The 21,101-nt window shown below is 38.2% G+C and overlaps 1 protein-coding gene across 2 annotated transcripts in view; it reads left to right on the forward strand.

Moving 5' to 3' along the window:
* NGFR (nerve growth factor receptor) overlaps window positions 1-21,101 on the forward strand; it is a 515,054-nt gene that overhangs the window by 166,801 nt on the left and 327,152 nt on the right. For both annotated transcript variants that reach the window (XM_044055065.1, XM_044055064.1), the window contains exon 3: window positions 2,734-3,087. In XM_044055065.1, coding sequence (XP_043911000.1) covers window positions 2,734-3,087 — 354 coding nt within the window. The remainder of the gene's footprint in view (window positions 1-2,733; window positions 3,088-21,101) is intronic.

Below are 21,101 nucleotides of genomic sequence, written 5' to 3' on the forward strand. Positions count from 1 at the left end.
TATGTTAGTATTTTTAGCCAGAAGTTAGGTACTTTATAGTTTCTCTGTTCAGTTCATCCATGATGCCATTCAATTTCTCCCTTTCCTTTCCCTTATTACGCTGTGTTTTTTTGGTAAGAATTTATTTATTATTAATTTAGCTGCGCAGTAATATATCCTATTTACTTCTGTTATAGCACATGAATCTCTATGGACACTACTAATTACTATGTTCATTTATTTTGTCAAACTACGTTTTTTGGTTTTAGTGACTTTCTGTAGTCTGTTTCTTTCAGTGATGTTAATATGTCTGTCCATTTCTATTAAAGTAAGCAACTCTTTTCTTAGATCATTTTCTTCTAAACTGAGGGCACATTCTTTGTTTTCCATTTCCTGTGAGCATTCTATAGAAAGTTCCAGAGCATCATCCTGTGCCACATTCTCTTCAGTTTCATCCTGTGTCATCCATTGTTCTTTCGTATGCAGACTCACTGACCTATCACTCCACAACATTGACTACATCAGAGTACCTCGATTTTCTGTTCCTTCTCTTGCTGTACAACTCCAGCTGAATGTTTGTACTGGTTTCCTTTGAAAGGGTCCAAAGTATCTTCATATGGCGACTGAATCAAATATTTCCCACTGCACTTGGGGATCCATTGCTCTATCCTGCTGTGATGTTATCTGAGTTAGATTTTCTACATTAAATCCTTCACTCCACACGTAATCCATAACCACAGTTTGTATTTCCTTAACTTCTCCATTACCACTCCTATTTTCTACGTTTCCTCTTTGTTTTCTTTCCATCATTTTGTCTGCCTTCTGCTGCTGTCTACAAACACTGTAACCTATGTAACTGGAAGAGTATCAGCAGAGCCATAGTTATCTATTCTGACATCCAGCTCCATTCCTCCATCTCACATATCCTCATCTTTAAGCTGTGGAGCAGAGTGCTTTGGTTCTGACTGCAAATGCAATGCACTAAAATTTGATCAGCTGATTGCAGCCCCTAACGCTTTTTGCCCAGACAGGCTGCTTCATTACCCCACCCTAGCTACACCTCTGAGTATGGGCCTGTACCCGGTTTGCGTAGAGGCACCCATGTGAGCATCAACACATAACATGGCATTGAAAAGTGTCCTCCAGATTTTAAGGACTAATACTGTTCTTTCCACATTAGGACTATGGGGGACTGTTACTTACAGTACTATGTGGTCTCATGGGTACCTATCAAACCATCGACAACTTAAAATAACGAAACTGACTCCACCGACAACTGAATTAACCGACAGCGCAAAAACGGACGTTTACAAGGTAAGGGGTGTAAATTCGCTACTCAAGCCTACCATGGTTTAGGAAGGGTGGCAGTGTCATCCACACCATGGTAGGCTTGAGTAGCGAATTTACACCCCTTACCTTGTAAACATCCGTTTTTGCGCTGTCGGTTAATTCAGTTGTCAGTGGAGTCAGTTTCGTTATTTTAAGTTGTCGATGGTTTGATAGGTACCCGGTCTCATAGACTGCATGTTCATTTTTGCAACTGTGTTTTACCAATGAGTACTTGCCTACAATTTGGGCTTGGAATACTTTAATGTGTTTGAAATTAGGTACAGCTTCATTCCTACTTATAATGGGGACATAAGGAAGCATGCAACCCTTTTATTGGAAACCTATGTCCTTTTTAGTGTTGTAAGCTTGGGGTAGGGGCATACATACTCCAATTGTAAATTATTTTAGAATCCAGCCACTAAACTCAAATAAAAATTGGCATAAAAGACTGAAAACCGACTGGATGAAAAAGAAACATAATCACAAAACAAAGCTTTTTTTCTTCTGTTGACTGGATAGTGGTATATGCTTTGGTGACACTGACACACAGTAACTGCAGCTGAGAGTATAGTTAAGGAGCTCCATGTGGATGAAGTGGATGTCTTTGTTTTAAAGGGCTGTATGTGTGCAGAGCACACCTCCTTTGCCTTGAGCTATAGGTGAAGAAGCAAGAAACAGGAAGGCACTCTGCCATAAAGCTGAATTCTGCTAACTTGGTCTTATAGTATTTCTATGTACTTTATTTCTTACCTGCACAAGAGTTTGAAGGTGGTCAGTATAATGAGACCTTGACTTGTGGCTATAAATGTGAAAGTGTAATCAAAACAATTACAAATTGCCTTGCAGTCATAATTGTGAAATTATAATCTGTACCTGAAGTGATTCCAAGTGAGGAAATACCAAAATTACTTTGCTGGCAACATAAGCTGATATGTAGTAACATAAAATGCATGTTGTAACAAGAATAATTTTTATATAATTTGATTATTGGATTTTCTACCAATTTGTTCTACACTTTGGTTAGTACAAGAACTGCGTAAATTGGGTAAATTTGGATTTACGAACATTTTGGTTTTCAAACATAAACATGCCTTTTTCCATTTCACTGATTAACATCCTTGTTGTTTCGGCAACTCTATACATGTTCACGTATCAAGTTAAATTCTGTGTCACTGACAAGTGCAACATGTTTTCCTTTAGACTTTGCAGCCTTTGTATCTTTTTTGAGATGCAGATTGTTTTGGTTTTATTTTATTTCTCTACTGTCGATTTTATTGAGTTTTGTGTCCTTTCATTCAAGTTTCCATTTTTTTGGCTGTAATGTGTGAATTTGTTGCATCTTTTCCTGTTCTTTTGTTTTTCTCTTATTTCTAAGGGAATGTTCTATATTCTTAGTTTATAAATCCTCTCCATTTTTGTTTCCAGGTGTCACATACTCGGATGATTTCAGCCACACAGCACCCTGCAAACCTTGTACAGAGTGTACTGGACTGAAGCGTATGTTCATTCCTTGTATGGAGTCAGAGGATACCAAGTGCCAGTGCACATATGGTTACTTTATGAATAGCAAGGGTCAGTGCAAGCCATGCACAAAATGCAACAAAGGTTACGGGTTAATGTTTGCTTGCACAAAGACACAGGACACAGTATGCGAGGAGTGTCCTGATGGAACATACTCAGATGAAGACAGCATCACGGAGCCTTGTATGCCATGCACTCTCTGTGAAGATGATGAAAATATGACGAAGAATTGTACCAAAGTCTCAGACTCTGAATGCGGTAAGTTGTCTTCTGCTATTTTACTCCTTCACTTTTTGTGACTCAAGTAAGGCACAGACAATGAAAATGTGTTGTCTACTGTCTCATAGGAAATCACCACTTCTCAACTGTATCAGCCTGGCACTAGCATTCATTGCCTGTGCCTGAACTGAGCAGTGGTGATTTCCTATGACACAATATACTGTGGAGATTGTATTCACGTAAGTGCACTTTATTAAAAAAGATGATTTGAGTGTAACTATTACACCTGAAAATTTGTTCACTGTTCAATGTGCATATGGATATAAAGCAGTTGTAAAGTTGTAAACTGCGTAGCAAGTGGTTTTCTTGAACTGTATCAAAAATCTATAATATACATATTATATAGACGCACACACACACACACACACACACACACACACACACACATATATATACATATATACATATATATATATATATATATATATATATATGTACACACACACACACACACACACACACACACACACACTTTTGTATTTTTTTTCTCTAGTGCTTTTTTCCCTGGGCATCCTCTGAAAATGGGTTTAATCCGAGTTGAACCATCCCAGTTAACAAATGCAATAGATAAATATGTTTATGTATGCATGTGCATGTATGTATATATATATATATATATATATATATATATATATATATACATATATATATATATATATATATATATATATATATATATATATATACATATATATATATGTGTGTGTGGGGGGGGGGGCGGTGTATACAGTTCTCAGGGAAGGGGTATATTCCCCAACCACAGGGCTTATCATTCTCATATACCTGTTGACATTCTTTTTTGTTTTTTGTGTGTTGACAAAACAGATGTGAACATTTGGGAGTTTTGCTGTAAGCATATATATATATATATATATATATATATATATATGTATGTGTGTGTGTGTGTGTGTGTGTGTGTGTATGGGCACAGTGTGTTTTGTTAAGGTTCATTACAATGAACTTTTTTTTTAATCAAAATGCTGGCATTTTGATTGAAAGGATTCCTAGACACTGGGGAGTCAGATTTTGTCCTTTCACACTGTTGTTTGATCTCTGAACTGGTACATGTAACTTGCAGGGAGTGTAGGAGGGATACTGGGGCTTGCCCCTTTATATAAAACAGTTTTTTTTTGTAATTTTGTTATAGCAAAAGAAAAAAGATCAGTTTCATGAGGGTTACTGTAAGGTTGGTGTGGGTTTGGAATTTTAAGGCAAAAAATTGTAGATATGCTAAACGTTTTGGCACTGGGGGAGTGGAAATATCTATGTTAACATTTGTAGGTTAAGGTTAGGGTTAAAGTGAGGTCTATGTAATAAGACAGATTTAGTATTGTTCATTTATGTCTCTGTACTTGTTGTGTGTCTGATTGTCTTGTGTACTGACACAGTTATAGAAAGAATTAGGATTAGAAACAGAGGCAGGGTTATGGTTAGGGCTTGCATGCATTAGAAAGGTGCTGAGAGGGCAAAATGCCAATATTAATAACCTTTGTTTCAATATAAGTGCATTTTGATAAATCAACCTGTACTCATATATACATGCATACATCAGTTATACACATTCATGCTCATGTTCACTCTTCCAGCAAGTACTTTTATATTTTATAAGTAGATTTGTGTGTGTGTATGTGTGTGTGTGTGTTTTTGTGAAAAAACATATTTTATGTACAAACTCTGAACAATATAATACATTAAATGTGTATTTAGAAGTGCACAAATATTTTATATACAGATATTTACTGGGAGAAGGAAAATGAGAGAGTGAATGCATACAACTAATGAATGTTACTAGAAGGATAAAAGTCAGTTTGAATGTGTATAACTGTATAGACTGAGGTGACTATTAATGTGATGCTAGTGGTGTAACAACTCAAAATAAAGACAGCTGCTGCCTTCCATTTCTACATTTTGACTGAGTGGACATGTGTGTATTTGCCCCTCAGCATGCAGTGCTTCCCATTAACTGCAGCTTTACATCACTTTATGTTACTGTGTGCATTTTGTAGTAAATCATAATGCATGCTGCTTTCCTCATATTGTAGAGTCATTTAACATTCGCAGAGCTTATGGCATGAAGAGGAGCTTCCAGAAAGGTACATTACACTTTGCAGGGGTCCTCTTCCAATTTATAATTTCTGCAGGGCTCAGGAAAGCTATTTGTCAGATTATTTTGAAACTGGAATCAAGGAATGGATTCACCCATGAAGGCTTGTGCAGTTTCTGATTTCCATAAGGTAGACAGGGAAACAAGCAAGCCTTATTTCATAATTGTAGATAAACAACTATACTGAGTCACTGCTTTTGTGTGCAGTCATATATAGAAGTGTGTGTATATATGTATATATATATATATATATATATATATATATATATATATATATATATATATATATATATATATATATATGTATATCTATATATATATATATATATATGTATATATGTATATATATATATATGTGTGTGTGTGTGTATATATATATATATATATATATATATATATATATATATATACACATATGACTGAGTACTCATATATACATGCATACATCAGTTATACACATTCATGCTCATGTTCACTCTTCCAGCAAGTACTTTTATATTTTATAAGTAGATTTGTGTGTGTGTGTGTGTGTATACATAACACAAATACTTGCGAGAGATGCAGTTATTTAGCCAAACTGGAGGCTGAGCTCTCTCAACTCAGGACTGGCAAGACCAGACAGGAGGAGAAGGCAACTACACACACCACAAAACCAGCCTCACATAATGCTACCACTCCAGTGAATCAAACACATAAACACACAAAGACATACTCGGAGGCTCTGAGTAAAAATTTACCTAAACAGCAGAGGCCTCCAAAGCAGACACCCAAACAACTGCTACCTCAAGACACCCCACAAGCAACACATAAACCACAAAAGCAGTGTGCAAAGCAGTCACAGCCCTTAAGGCCAAATACAACACCAAACATACTTGTCATAGGTGACTCCATAGTCAGACACACTGACGTCCCACTCACCAGGCTGAACAAGGAGAGGGTCACAGTAAGCTGCCTATCGGGCGCTAGAATCCGCCACATAACACAAGCACTCGGGTCACTCCACGGCAAGTACAAATATGACACAGTCATTGTCCATGCTGGTGTGAACGACCTGAGACATACCTCCCTGGACTACATGAAAAGAGACATAGAGGAGCTCTCTGATTATGTAGCCCAGGCAGGTATGACCCTAACCCTGAGCAGTATCCTTCCTTCACCAAGAATGATGCCACAATATAGAGACAAGATGATCAGCTTTAACAATTGGCTTAATGTCTGGTGTCATTCAAAGGGGATCCAGTGTCTGTCTGCCTGGGATGACATGCTTGACAAGCCACGCTGCTTCAAAGGACGGCTTGCACCTGTCACCCTTGGGATTCCGGATATTGGCTAAGGCTCTTGCCACCCCCATAGTGCCTTTTTTAGGCAAGGCTCAAATTCTAAACCTACCACCCTAGAAAACAAAAATGGGAAGAAACTGAGGGTAATGCTGCTCAATGCCAGAAGTCTAAATCTCAAAATGCACGCACTCGAGGCCCTTCTCAGTATGGAGAACATCGATGTCTGTGCTGTAACTGAAACCTGGCTCAAGGCTCCTGAGAGCACCCTGGCACTATTAGGTTTTACCTCATATCATGCGTTCCGCCCCAAAACCCGGACCACACCACAAAAGGAGGGGTGTATCCATATTCATAAAGGATACCCACACCTCCAGGTTGGTGGCAATGCACGGCTTCGAAACCATCCAGGTGCAACTAACCATAGGCAAAACTGCTCTACAAATTGTAGCATGCTACAGGCCACCCTCTCAAACTCAGGAACCCCACACAGCCTTCCTGAAGACACTGGAGGGTATAAATGTATCTCCAAACACCATCATATTGGGTGACTTCAACTACCCGAATATAGACTGGGAACATTACTCAAGCCCTAACTTTCTAGCCCAATGGTTCCTGGAGTTCATAAATTCAAATGCCATGGAACAGCTAGTCACTGTTCCCACGAGAGGAGAAAATATACTAGATCTCATTGTCACAAACATGGGGACAAAATGCTCCACACCGGAAGTATATCCCTCATTGGTGAGATCTGATCATAAACTAATCTCACTGGAAATCCACATCCCGCCCCCACCCCAAACAAAAAAGACCATAGTGAAGAACTTCCCTAAAGCAAACTTCACACTACTCAAGACTGGTGTGGTATCCTTCAAGGCCCCTGAGCCAGTGGAAACCACAACCCAAGCTGCGGAAGCCCTTACAAATGCCTTCTATGAACACCTCCAGGACTGCATGGATCAGGCAATCCTAAATAAAACCAAGATTCTTTCCACAAAGGGCAAACGTCCAGTCTGGTGGACCCCAGCCATTAACAAACTTTACAATAAGAGGAGAAAGCTATTACATGATAGAACAAAATCCATAAAAGGGAAGTCACCCCTGATAATTATTAGTAAAAAAATACGAGCATTCATAAAATCAACTAAGGCCAATTTTGAAAGAAAAATTGCCATGGATTCAAAGGACAATCATAAGGCCTTTTTCAGCTATGTTAGGAACCTGGGTGGAAACTCCCAGATATGCTCAGAATTAGTCCAAAATGATACAAAAATCACTGAACCCACAGACATTGCCAACATACTGGCAGACAGGTTCAGTGCAAACTTCACCCCTCTCCCCTAAAGGAGAGATAACTAGCCCAGCCGAGTGTAGCCTCCCGGACATCTCAAATGCGCAGGTGAAAGCTGCTCTCTCTAAAGCTAAAAACACAGCATCAATGGGACCGGATGGTGTCCCCGGCTGTGTGCTACACGAGCTAAATGAGGAATTAAACCTGCACATAAGGCAGCTGTTTAATCTCAGCCTTACCACAGGATACGTGCCCAAGGAGTGGCGTGACGGCAACTGTGGTCCCACTCCACAAAGGCGGCCTCACGGACCCTGGTAATTACCGCCCCATAAGCTTAACAAGTCTAGTCTGCAAAGCTATGGAGAGGATCATAATGGAGCTCATAAACAAAGATATAGGGGACTTGCAGACATTGGACCCGACCCAGTTTGGCTTTGTCAAGGGAAGATCATGCCTTTTGAACTTGGTCGACTTCTTCAAACAGTCACCAAGGCCATTGATGAGGGAAAGGCAGTCCATACAGCCTACCTTGACCTTGCAAAGGCTTTTGACACAATACCCCACTCGGGTATTGTAGAAAAACTTACCAGCTTAAATGTAAACCCATATGTCACAAGATGGGTTGCAAACTGGCTTAAGGACAGAACCCACAGGGTTAGAGTTGCTGGCGCTATGTCAGACTCCAAGCCGGTCACAAGTGGTGTCCCACAGGGCTCGGTCCTTGGCCCCCTATTGTTTGGCATATACTTCTCAGAAGTACAGGCCAACATGGGAGGACTTTGGCTGACAAAGTCTGCAGATGACTGCAAACTGGGCGCCATAGTGGAAAGTGCATCGGACACGGATATCCTTCAGAAGGGACTCACGGAAACAGATAGCTGGTGCCAGAGCCAAGGCCTGAAGTTAAACGCCAAAAAATGTATAGTCATACCCTTTGGGAAAAACAAGGTAACCCCAAGCTACCATATAGGTGGCAATCCACTAAGCACAGAAGAGGTTATCAGGGACCTGGGGACCCAGGTTGACAGTGGCCTTTCTTTTGACACTCACGTTGCTAAAGTGGTTAGAAAGACCTTCTACATTGCCCACCTGATCATGAAGGGATTCACATCCAGATCTAGTGAGGTAATTGTTCCCTGTACTCTTCACTTATCAGACCAATGATCGAGTACAATGCCCCATTCGGGATGTATCTCACCCGACATCTGCAGCAATTGGAGAGACCCCAAAAGTTCCTCACCAAAAGGATAAAGGGACTCCAAAATCTGTCATATGCTGCCAGATTGAAGAAACTCCAGCTCTATTCAGTCGCATACTGTCTGCTCAGAGGTGACATGTGCCTGACATACAAGGCCATGTCCAACCCGGAATTAATGGACATGCTCCACCTCAAAAATCCAAATCCACCAAAACCACTAGAGCAAGCGACTTAAACCTTAGCACGGATATAAATAGGACGTGCTGGAGGGATAGATTTATCACTCAGAGACTCCCTATGCTGTGGAATAAAATCCCAGTCCATGTGAGGCAGAGCACCTCGCTGACTCTGTTCAAGAGAAATCTAGACCTGTGGATGGGAGATCGTAGGTTTACCCCGGGAATCATCTCTGTGTCACTGCTGGACAGAGGCACAACAAACTAATGGGCACAGTATTTGTTCATATAAGGGGTGGCGTAAGCCACAATAATTTGGGCTAGGCTTATAAATGCCTTAGGGCAGATAGCCTAGTATAAACCTATGAACCTATGAACCTATATGTGTGTGTGTATATATATATATATATATATATATATATATATATATATATATATATATATATATATTATATATATATATATATATATATATATATATATATATATATATATATATATATATATATATATATACATATATACATATGTATATATACATAAATACATATATGTATTTTTTGGTTCATTTTTTCCCCATGTCTGCTGTCCATTAAGGCTCCCTTGATTAGACATGCACTCTCCTAAGGGGATCATCATCCACGTGGCCAAGAGGCTGCTTTATGCTCTTGCTAGAATCACAAAAACAGGAGTTTTTCTTATTTTAAAGCCTTAACTTTGTACTTGAGAGTGATGTGACCAGTTGCATTACCAGAAGGGTCACACCCAATCCTCGCATACATATTCCTGTCACCAATATGAGCAGCTACTACCATATTTCCTAGGCTGCCTACATCATTGCATGCCTCTGATCTCCAGCCAAGACCCACTCTTCTGATCATTGAAGCAAGCTTGACAGAGATGATCATCAGTATTCCCCTTTGAAGGCTACTGCCAGGTGTTCGAGGTTTTATTAAACATTTTCGGATTTGGTGTTTGGATCTTGGTCCTTTTTATTTTGTTGTTATTTGTAATCATCCTGTCGCTCTGGAGTGAATTTGTCTATTTTCTTGTCTGAACCATCAAGAGCACCTGAGACTGTAATCAAAATTGGGTCACCTGGGCTCTAGTCAGGTCTTTTTACCTTTGTGCCTCCAGTGCAAGCTTTTTATGCACTTTATGTAGATTATTATTTTATGTATATTCTAAAACAAGGGATGGGCACTATTATGTTAAACATAGCTTTAGTTGCTGAATTTCTCTTGTAAATAAGGTGTTATTTTTTTCTATGCATTGTGTGTTTTAGCTGCTTTTTTTAAAGAACTATGTATGCTGTCTTAGCAATCAGTTCTTCTATGGAGACTCTATCATGTTTATAATCTGGTCTTTGTCTCGGCATTCCAATGTAGAAATTGCAGCATACACCTCATCAAATGTCTTCATTTTTCCAAGGAGTTAACATTGACTGCTTTGGTTATCAGTAAAACTTGCTTTAAACTTTATAAGTGATTCAGAAGTGCTATTTTTGGTTTCCAATGTGTTAAACAGGTCTATGAATTACAGAATCATTGAAAATGTGTTAAGATAGTTGTATAGATGTGTGGACTAGGGTACTTAAGATTAGGGATAACTCATATGGTGTAACAGTATGACATACATAAGTGTATTTGCTATGTCAAACAGTTTTGCTAGATTAAGGAGGCTGCAGATATGTGTTGCATGTGCAGCTGGGGTTATCAGTGAGATGTTGTTTTAGTTTTATTTTAAAACAGATTATGTTGTCTAATTCTGTAAGTGATGCTGGGAGGACGTTCCACAGCTTAGTTATCGAATGGGAATAGAGGCAGCTACCTGCTCATTTACTAGATTTTGATACTTTAAGTAGGTGTTTTTTGTTAGAGCATAGATTTTTGGATGGGACGTAATGTTCAATGATATTTTTCAGAGAAGGGCAACACTTGGGTTTATAAATGAGTTTATGGGCAAAGGCAAGTTGTGTATAATGTAGGTAATGTGAAAATTCTAGCCAGTTTAGTTCTCTAGTGGCCTGGCAATGGTGGGTACGATTTGGTTGGGTTAATGCAAATTTTGCAATCTTATAATAACAGGGCTGCAGTTTGTGTTGCAATAAGTTGTGCAGATTGGTGAAGATAGGAGACCCATATAGTAAGGTTAGAAGGAGAAGGCTTTTTGAAAGTTTTATTCAGATGGATTTGTCTAAGTATTGTTTGTTTCTGCAAAGTTTGCCTAAGTTGAAGTGAATCTTTTTTATTGCGGTAGTAATACACAAGTCAAAGGTAAATTTGCTGTCAATAGTAATTCCCAGCAGTTTGGCCTGATTTACTAACTCTATTTGGGTTTTGTTTATGGAGAGTATAGTAAAGTCTGTGGGAACAAGTTTAGATACAAAGATGAGTAGTTTAGATTTAGTAGGGTTAAGTAATAGCTGTGATTGTTTTAGACAGAGTTCTATGGATGTAAGGCCCTTCTGTGTTAACTTTTAGAGGTCAGAGAAATTACTGGAGGTACAGATTATGGTTGAATCATCTGCATATTGTATGGTAGTACAGTCAGAGGGAATGTTATGTAGGTCATTTATAAAAATGTTGAATAGTAGGGGTCCTAAGATTGACCCCTGGGGCACTCCTATGTTATTTGGAAGAAAGCTGGAGAGGTTATTCTGCCATTTTACGGATTGCTGTCTGTTTTCCAAGTAACTGGTGAACAATGTTAGGGTGGCATCAGAACATCCTAGTGAGTGGAGTCGCTGGATAAGTTTAATATGGGAGACTTTGTCGAATGCTTTTGAGAGATCTAGTAACAGGACTAATGTAAATAGGTTACTATCTAGGGTGTTATAGATGAAATGTTTGAATGAGATTAGGGCAGTAATGGCACTGTGGGATGGTCGAAAACCATGTTGTGAAGGGGATAGTAGGTTGTTGCTGGTTAGATATTCAACCAGTTGTTTGTGGATACATTTTTCCATTATTTTAGATAATCCTCTGTAACATCTTCACTTGGGCCCTGTAGATCAAATAACCAGTTTGGAACAAGCCAAAATGGTTTTGGTACTGTTCTCATAGAAGTAATCCTTCCATAATCTGACACCTGATCTCAGAATTTAATTTGTAGGTTTTTATAAGGCCACTGCAACTCTTAGCAACACAGGACAATTCAGCCAATCTACACTCTATTGACTTTAACATAGCCTGCCAAATTGCAACTCCAAGTTAACTGTTAATTATTAATTAAATTGGATTTACAGTCAGATGTTCTTGTGCTCTTAAGTGGATTCATCAGTGTTGCTGCATTTATTTGCTGTGCTTTTAGTCATTTTTAAACTTACCACAAACAGCCACATTTGGTTAGCTCTGTGAGCCATATACTGCTTGTGGTGGTTAAATCTGGTAAGAGTGCAGGTGATCGTGACATTTCTGGGAAAATTGGTTAGAGCTTTGGCTGTTTTTTCATTGACTCTTTTATTTTTTTCTGCCAATTTATATTGCATGAGTAGTTAGCTATTATTGTCGTAATATAAGACTCTTGGAAACTCAAGATGCTTTGCACAAGTTGTGCAACTTAGTTACTACTTGTGAAGCTGTCTGACTGAATTATTAACTGCTGTAGTGTATCCTATATTAAATCTAATGTTTTCCTTCCATTGTAACTACTTACAACTTTGTTACTGCTAACCCAAAGTTTTAGTCAAGTATACGGGCACTCTAAGAGTTGTCAGGGATTATTCTGTGGGAAAGGATAAGCTGCTACTGTTTCCAAGAAATTACATTATTGACTGAAGCCAAAAGTTCCTTGCTCATTCATCATTCATTATCGATGTCTTTGATTTCTGAGCTTACTTATATTGTGTTGAGCTGTGTTTGTTTCAGCACCATGCAAACTTATACTGTATAGACACAGGCACTTCAAATTAAGTTTTGCTTGTAGCAAGACCCAGTAGCAACCTACACTGCGGCACTATGCCTTGCTTCAGGACTATATTAAATTGCTTTACCTGTTTCTAACTTTCTTAGAGCTCTACCAATATTTATTTTATTATACTGCAAACATTTTATTGTAATCTGTAATATTTTATTATATAGCACTCAAGAATTTATTGAAACAAGTCACGCACTGTGAAAATAAGTCTTATATCACATATTTCTATACTGGTGAATGGGCGTTCCTTCATTGAAGGTTGTGCTTTAGGCCCGGCAAGCCAGCACGTAAAACTCTACTGCCAATCATTAGAAGACCAGAGTTCTGCTGTGGCGACCCCTAACCGGGAAAAGCCGAAAGACACAAACATCACATATTTCTATACTCAGTAAATGAAAGGTCATGGAGCTTGTCTTCCATTCATTGTCAGCCAGATAGAACTTGGTCTACTCAGACAATGTAACAATTGCCTAATGCTCACAGAAAATGAACTATTAACTTACATGTCATAAGCTGTCTGTGAGAGATGTACATATTTAGCTAAGAAAGAGGCATCACTCTCGCATATGAATACAGTTTGTGAGCACCACACACCTCCAAAACACTCTGTAAAAATATTTAGAATGTGATCATATGCTGAGGTTGTAAAAATGTCATTGCCAAAGTCTCCAAGGTCAAACAAGAGTAGGGCACACCTGAGCATATACTATCATAACTAAGAGTCACCTGAAGAAAAAGAAACTCTGCCCAAACTCAGTACACATAATAATAAAAATGCACTAGTGATGAGTAACTCCATAGTCAGGCACACATAATCTGCTCTCTCAAGGTTGGGCAAAAAAATAGGTCAATGATGAGTTGTATTTGAGGTGCCAAGGTCTCTGATGCTGTAAGGACCCTCAAGACCATCAAGCCAAACAACTTTGACTACAACACAGTAGAGGTCTATATGTGTGTAAACTTCCTGGCATATAAAGCCCTAATTGGTATGAGACATTACTGAGCTCACAAATGCAGGAAAGCCTCTGGTACTGAATGGAATCCTTCATTTTCTAAGGGTGATGCTAAGATAAAAAGAAAATGTGACTAATTTTAGCAATTGGCTGAATAAATTGTATCGTTGAATGGGGAATCCAGTTTGTTCCAGCTTGGAATGATTTGTTGCCTATCCCTAATTGCTTCACCAAGAATGGTTTGACCTTTCATTTCAAGGATTCTTCATACTGACTAAAGCCCTTACTGTTCCCAGAGTGCCCTTTTAGGCAGAATCTAGCTAATGGGCCTCCCTACCTAAAAAAGAAATGGACACTGTCATGGTAGCCCTGCTCAATGCTAAGGGTCTAAGCAACAAATTGTCTGACCCTGATGTCCTCCTGCATTTGGAGCACATACGTGTGTGTGTGTGTGTGTGTGTGTGTGTGTGTGTGTGTGTGTGTGTGTGTGTGTTATTACTGCACCATGGTTTAAAAGGGCAGAAAGCACTCCCCTCTATACCAGGGTTTTACACAAATCATGCCTTTAGACCCAATGGGACCTGCAGCGCACTATCCATAAATACCTCATTGCCTAAAGGTTCATTCGAAGAGAGCCATTATCTGAATTTACTGAGATACAAATCATTCTAAATAAAACCAACTATCAGATCATGTCATGTTATAGACCCTGTTGATGTCCACAGAAAACCATATTTGACACCTAAGTATACTGAATGAACTTCAAATAAACAGGAACTCTATCATCCTAGGGGACTTTACTCATTGGTAAACTGGGATGCCTACACCTCAAACTTAGATTATGTCACAAAATTCTTTGATTTCATAAACAATGACTCCCTGAACCAAATATTCAAAGAAACCACATTAGGACAAAATATGCTTGACTTTGTCATTACAAATATAGCAGCTATATGCACTGTCCCACTGGTATGCCCTTCTCCAGATAAATCTGACCACAGTCTGGTAACCTTCTCCTTCATAAATCACTGAACTGTCAGAGCTAAATATCAAAATATCCAGAGACTTCAAACATACTAATCTCCTACAATTCTATGATGAAATCTCAAAATTCAAGTATAACTGTAACTAACAAGATGTTGACATGGCTACCAGTAGCTGATACACAGAAATAAGAATAAAACTAAATGTTAAAAAGCACTACATTGATGCATTTGATAAACAATGCCTCAACCCAACTTATAGCATAAATAACACCCCATTCCAAAATGAAGATATCATGAGAGACCTCAGAATATGGGTAGATAGTTAATATTTCTTGATTGTAATGTTACAACTACTGTCTGGCAGAGCTGATTAGAAATGGTGTCTCCTCCAGAGCCATAGAAATCCATACCCTTCTATATGCTGCACTGATCAGGCCCATCACAGAATACAATGCCGCTATGGGATGCAGGATACAACGTAGTTTGAGACATCCCAGAAATTCCTAAAAAAGACATTTGTAGAGACCCCAGATGTTCCTAGAAAAAGATCATGGAATCATGGAACAAAAAACAAAAAAAACGAGGTACTAAGACAGGCTGGAGGCTCAGTCCATGTATTCATCATGCATACATACATAGATACATATATATACATACATACATACATACATACATACATGCATACATGCATACATACATATATACATACATGCATGCATACATACATAAATATATACATACATACATACATACATACATACAAATATTTCAAGCACAGGCATTAATGCTCTTCTAGCCTCCCAGTATACCAAAACAGTTGTTTCCATAACAAGTGTCCAGACTGTTCTTAAAACTATTTAAACTAGTGCTTTCTTTAATGTAATTTGGTAGTCTTCTCCATGCATCAGCTGCTCTCTCAGATAACTAATTAATATGTTTCTCATTCCTATAGACTCTTCTGCACAGGTTGTCTGATTCTTTACTACTTTTTGATAATTCTAAACATTCCAGGAGGTAGTTGTCTCTAAATGTCCTGTACACCTGAATAAGATCTCATCTTAGATGTCTGTAAGAAGTACTGTACAAGTTCAGATATTTTAGTCTTTCATAATAACTTAAATTTTCACATCCATGGATGCCCTTGGTGTTTCCACTGCACCCTTTCCAGTTTACTCATTCTTGTTTTCTTATAAGGTTTCCATATTTTCATTCCGTACTCAAGTTTGGGTCTAATGTAATTAACAGAGAATGATTTCATCATTTCTGATTTCCCAGACTTAATAAAACTTTTTATACAACCTATAGTTCTAAAACTATCATTAAACAATTGATTGGTTGTTGCTTCTTTCGGCTTTTCCCGGTTAGGGGTCGCCACAGCGGAACTCCGGTCCGCTAATGATTGGCAGTAGATTTTTACGTGCCGAGTTGCCAGCTCTGATGCACAACCTTCAATGAAGGTAAGCCCATTCACGCATGTCTCCACACAGAAGATGTTCTAGCTGAGAATCGAACAGGACAATGTCCTACTGTGAAGCGACAATGCTACCGCAGCACCACCACCTCAAAAACTTAAATCTAGGTCTATCCGTGTGCCCAGATCCTAAAGTTTCAATCACTGTGTGTTGTATTAAATATTCACCTTTCAATTTATTTCTCTCAAATCTCATAAACGTATTTTTTGACATATTTATCAGCATATTATTCTCCTGTGCCCAAGTGGTCAATTTAGTCAAGTTCGTTTGCAGACACTTCCTATCTGTAACACATGTAATCAATTTACCCAATTTCAAGTCATTTGCATACAGACTATAGAACACCTCAGATGAAAAAGATGGGTTTGAAAGATACAGTCTTAACAAGTATGGGCCAAGAACTGAGCCGTGTGGGGCACTCTGATTGTAACCAAGAATTTCAGCAGTCAAATTGCTATATGATATTTGCCATGTCCTATTTGTAAACTATGCAGCTAATCATCTTATTAAGAGTATCATCAGTACCTAGTTGTTCTAATTTATTGATCGCTGTTTTGCGTATGACTCTGTCAAATGCTGACATTAAATCTATATATATTATATCAAAGAACAATTTTTTATTCATAGTTGTTATTATACTGTTACAGAACATCATATTATAGATGGTAATAGATCTATTTTCAATATATGCTTTCTGATATATAGTTTCAAGTCCCAGCCTTTCTAGTTCTGACAATAACTTATCCAATATCACCTCCTCCATTATTTTTCCAAAACATGAAAGTAAACTTAAGGGTCTGTATGACGTTGGGTTTGTCCTCCTTCCCTTTCCTTAAAGGCAAGTTTAATAAGCACATCTCCAGTCTTGAGGAATCTCCCCATATTTAAATGACCTAGTAAATAATAAATATAATGGTACAGTAAGTTCTTGCTGAAGTGTTCTCAGGTCGTTATTACTAATTCCGTCTCCTCCCTCTGCTTTTTTTGGATCCATTTTGCAGTTCTTTTTCATTATAATCTAATTTGATTTCAGTATCTGAGGTTATTTGGATGTCACTAGAACAACTTGCAACCTCTTTTGTGCAGCCAAACTATTTTGTATAAGATTTTGTAAATATATTTATAATTTGTTGTATCTGAGAATACATTTTAAAATCTGCACACAATTTATCAATTTGTATGTCTTTACGCCTTCCACATCTTATGTATCTGTAAAATAGTTTGTTATTATGCTCAATATTTTTATATAAAATTTCTTCAATTTTTTCTTGATCTTGTCTCACACTGCTTAATTTGTTTGTCCAGATTGTTTATTTCAGTTTTCAAAGTTGTAGATTTGCCTCTTTTCCATTTCTTATAATTTTTTTTTGTCTCTCACCTTAATCAGGTGTCTTGTTCTTATGGAACTGTATCCTAGATCCTGATGTTAAACATTTGTTTTTAGTTTTTGCAATCAAGTAATATCTTGTTCAAAACTCTTCACATTCATTCTACAGTTTTTCAACTGAATGCATCACTCCAATAAGATTTATATAGTGACTGTTTTGCTTCCATATAATCTGGAATTAATCTTCTGTGTGTTGCTTCAGATTTCAGTTTGGCAGAATTATCTAGCAGCAAATTAATCTTATGACATCATGATCACTGCACTTCAGTGGTGGTAAAACTTGATAGGAAAATAATTTTCTTGGGTAGCGAAAGACAGGGTACCTTTTTGGCTAGGCTTATATAGGCCCTAGGACAATAGCCTAGTACCTACCTATGAACCAATGAACCTATGAACCTATGAAATAACAGTAATTTATTTAGGAATGCAAACAGTGTCTAGTATGTTCTGTTCTCCTATAGTTTTTTTTTTACAATCTGAAGCAATTGTTGTTCCTGAGCCTACGTTGTGAGTAATTCCCTTACTAATGTAGTTGAATCTGTATTATTCCAGTCTGATTCTGGTGAGTTTAATTCCCCAGCCACTATTATTCTTCCCTGCTGTGTTTCATGCAAGAAATGCATGAATTCCTCTAGGTCATCAGAACTTGCCTTTGGTGGTCTATACACTCCAGTAATTGTTATATGTTCCAGAGTTGTCTTAATTGTCACAGTTACACAGTTTATAGTATTAGTGTTGTCACTGAACATGTAATAATCAGAGGTCTAATAGCTATCTTTAATCCCTATCTTAACACCAACCACCTGATTTTTTTATTAGAATGTTTGTTACAGTACAAACATTTATACCCTGACAGAACTGGTTTCCAGTCATTGTTCTTTAACCATGTTTCACAAACAATAACAGCAACAGTCATGTCGGAATGTAGCAAGTCTTCCAATAAAAAACTTTATTATTAATACTGCTATCATTAAAAATCGTCAGAGTTAAATCAAATGCTGCTATCTGTGAACTGTTACATTTTTGACCTGGCAAAAATCCTGCCTTGTGTTCATCAAATATTGTGAAATATCTGCTGCAAAAATTGTCTTCCCTGACCTTGACAAATGCATGCCATCCTGTCTGAACATGTGTATAAAAAAAATGGCTCAGATGCTCTACACATTTCCATTTTTTTGTAGGTATTTACCTAAAAACCTTTCATTCACAGTGATCTGAGTCTCCTTTCTATGTGATTTGTGAAAAAATACATCCTAACACCTGTACAAGAAATGCTATCCAGGGCCGGTGCTACCATTTTGGGGGCCCCCAGCAAGTTTCAAGTTGGAGGCCCTACCCAGGAGAATACAAAAAGTGTGACCATATTGCCATCATGCCCCCTTCCCTATAAAGCTCATGCAGCACCACTTAACAATCATTGTGTAGTGTTACTACATTCAGACCATTAAAAAGACTTGAAATGTCAGGGTACACACCAACTGGTATTTAGTACCAATGTTGCATTATGGCAAGCCCCTGTACCACAGCAAGGTAGCCACTCATAATGGTACACACACATACACACTGACTGGGACTGTGCAGTGGTGCAGCTGTTAACACTGTCGCCCCTTAGCAAGAGGTTCTCTGGTTCAGTTCTCAGCTGGGGTGCATTCTGTGTAAAGATTGCATGTCCTCCCTGCATTCGCATGGGTTTCCCCCCACATTCCAAAGACATGCTTCTGCAACATTTCTCCCTGGGCCTCGGCTGAAAATTGGCTCTGTCCTAGTCAGACTTTCCCAGAAAACAAATGTTAAATAAATAAAATTTAGTACCAATAAGTTATGACAAGCCTCTGTACCACAGCAAGGTAGCTACACACAGAGGTTCACACACTGACTGGCATTTAGTACCAATGTTACATTACAAGCCCCTGTACCACTGCAAGGCAGTCACTCACAGATGTACACACACACACACACACACACACACACACACACACACACACTGACTGGCATTTAGTTTTGTTTGTGTTTTTCGGCTTTTCCCGGTTAGGGGTCACCACAGCGAAACTAAGGTCCACTAATGATTGGTAGTTGAGTTTTATGTGCCGAGTTACCAGCCCTGATGCACAACCTTCAAGACGGTACGCCCATTCACGCATGTCCCATGCAGAAGACGCTCTAGCTGAGAATCGAACTGGACAGCATCTTACTGTGAGGCGACAACGCTACCGCAGCACCACCGCTGCGTAATGTTGTTACATTATGGCAAGCCTCTGTACTGCATCAAGGTAGCCAGTCCCTCAGAGGTACACAAAAACACCCACACAGGCTCTCTCACACAGGACAGAGACACAAGACACAGTGAATACAACAACGAACCACAAGCATCCAACAAAGGACAAAAAATAACATCAACACAACACTCCATAGCACAGCTTCCAAAAATAACAGCAGGCAGGGTAAGTTTTCCACCATTTATTCTTCTCTGGTACCTCGGCTTTTTGCCTTCAAAGGAATAAATTAAATCCACAAAACCCCACTTTATACACCATTCAAACACACTTAATTAAACAATAAATTCATTATCCAATAAATTCATTCTCCAATAAATATATTTTTTCCATAAATTCTGCAGTACTGAGTACTCAAAAAGAATTATTTTGTTTAAAGCATCATTTTAAGACATTCAAATTTACAGACCCATAGAAACATTATAAAAAAATAATAAAATGGAAACATTTACCTTATTAAATGTTTTTAACATTTAAGCATTTAAATCACCTTATACTTTAAAGAATTTTAACACTAAATGCATAATGCCTATGTAACCCAAGTGAGTTATTTTATAAGATTAAATTACTATCAATATTCATACCACGTGGTTGAAGTGTTCTATAGTTAATAATGAATCTACATTCCAACTTATCCAACTCATTTTTAAAACTACCTTCATATTCCATAAATGGACGTGCTAGAACACTAAAAAATAAACTCTTAGAACAACCCCCATGTGCAGATGCAAAATGATTGCCTACTGGACAGACAGCTGCACAGACTTGCACACAAGACATAGATACCCACACATGACGAAGACAGCACTACAGTAAGACTGACCGTTAAGAATTTAAAATACTGGGATTATGAACTAATGATGATGCTAGAATAAGCATGCATTGTGTGACCCCACATTTTTGATGAACAGACCAAAACTAACAAACATCTGGACATTGTGTAACATTCCCACAGCCC

This window comes from Protopterus annectens, chromosome 13.part0, assembly GCF_019279795.1.
Source record: "Protopterus annectens isolate FY-2018-M chromosome 13.part0, PAN1.0, whole genome shotgun sequence".
In the NCBI taxonomy this organism is placed as follows: Eukaryota; Metazoa; Chordata; order Ceratodontiformes; family Protopteridae; genus Protopterus; species Protopterus annectens.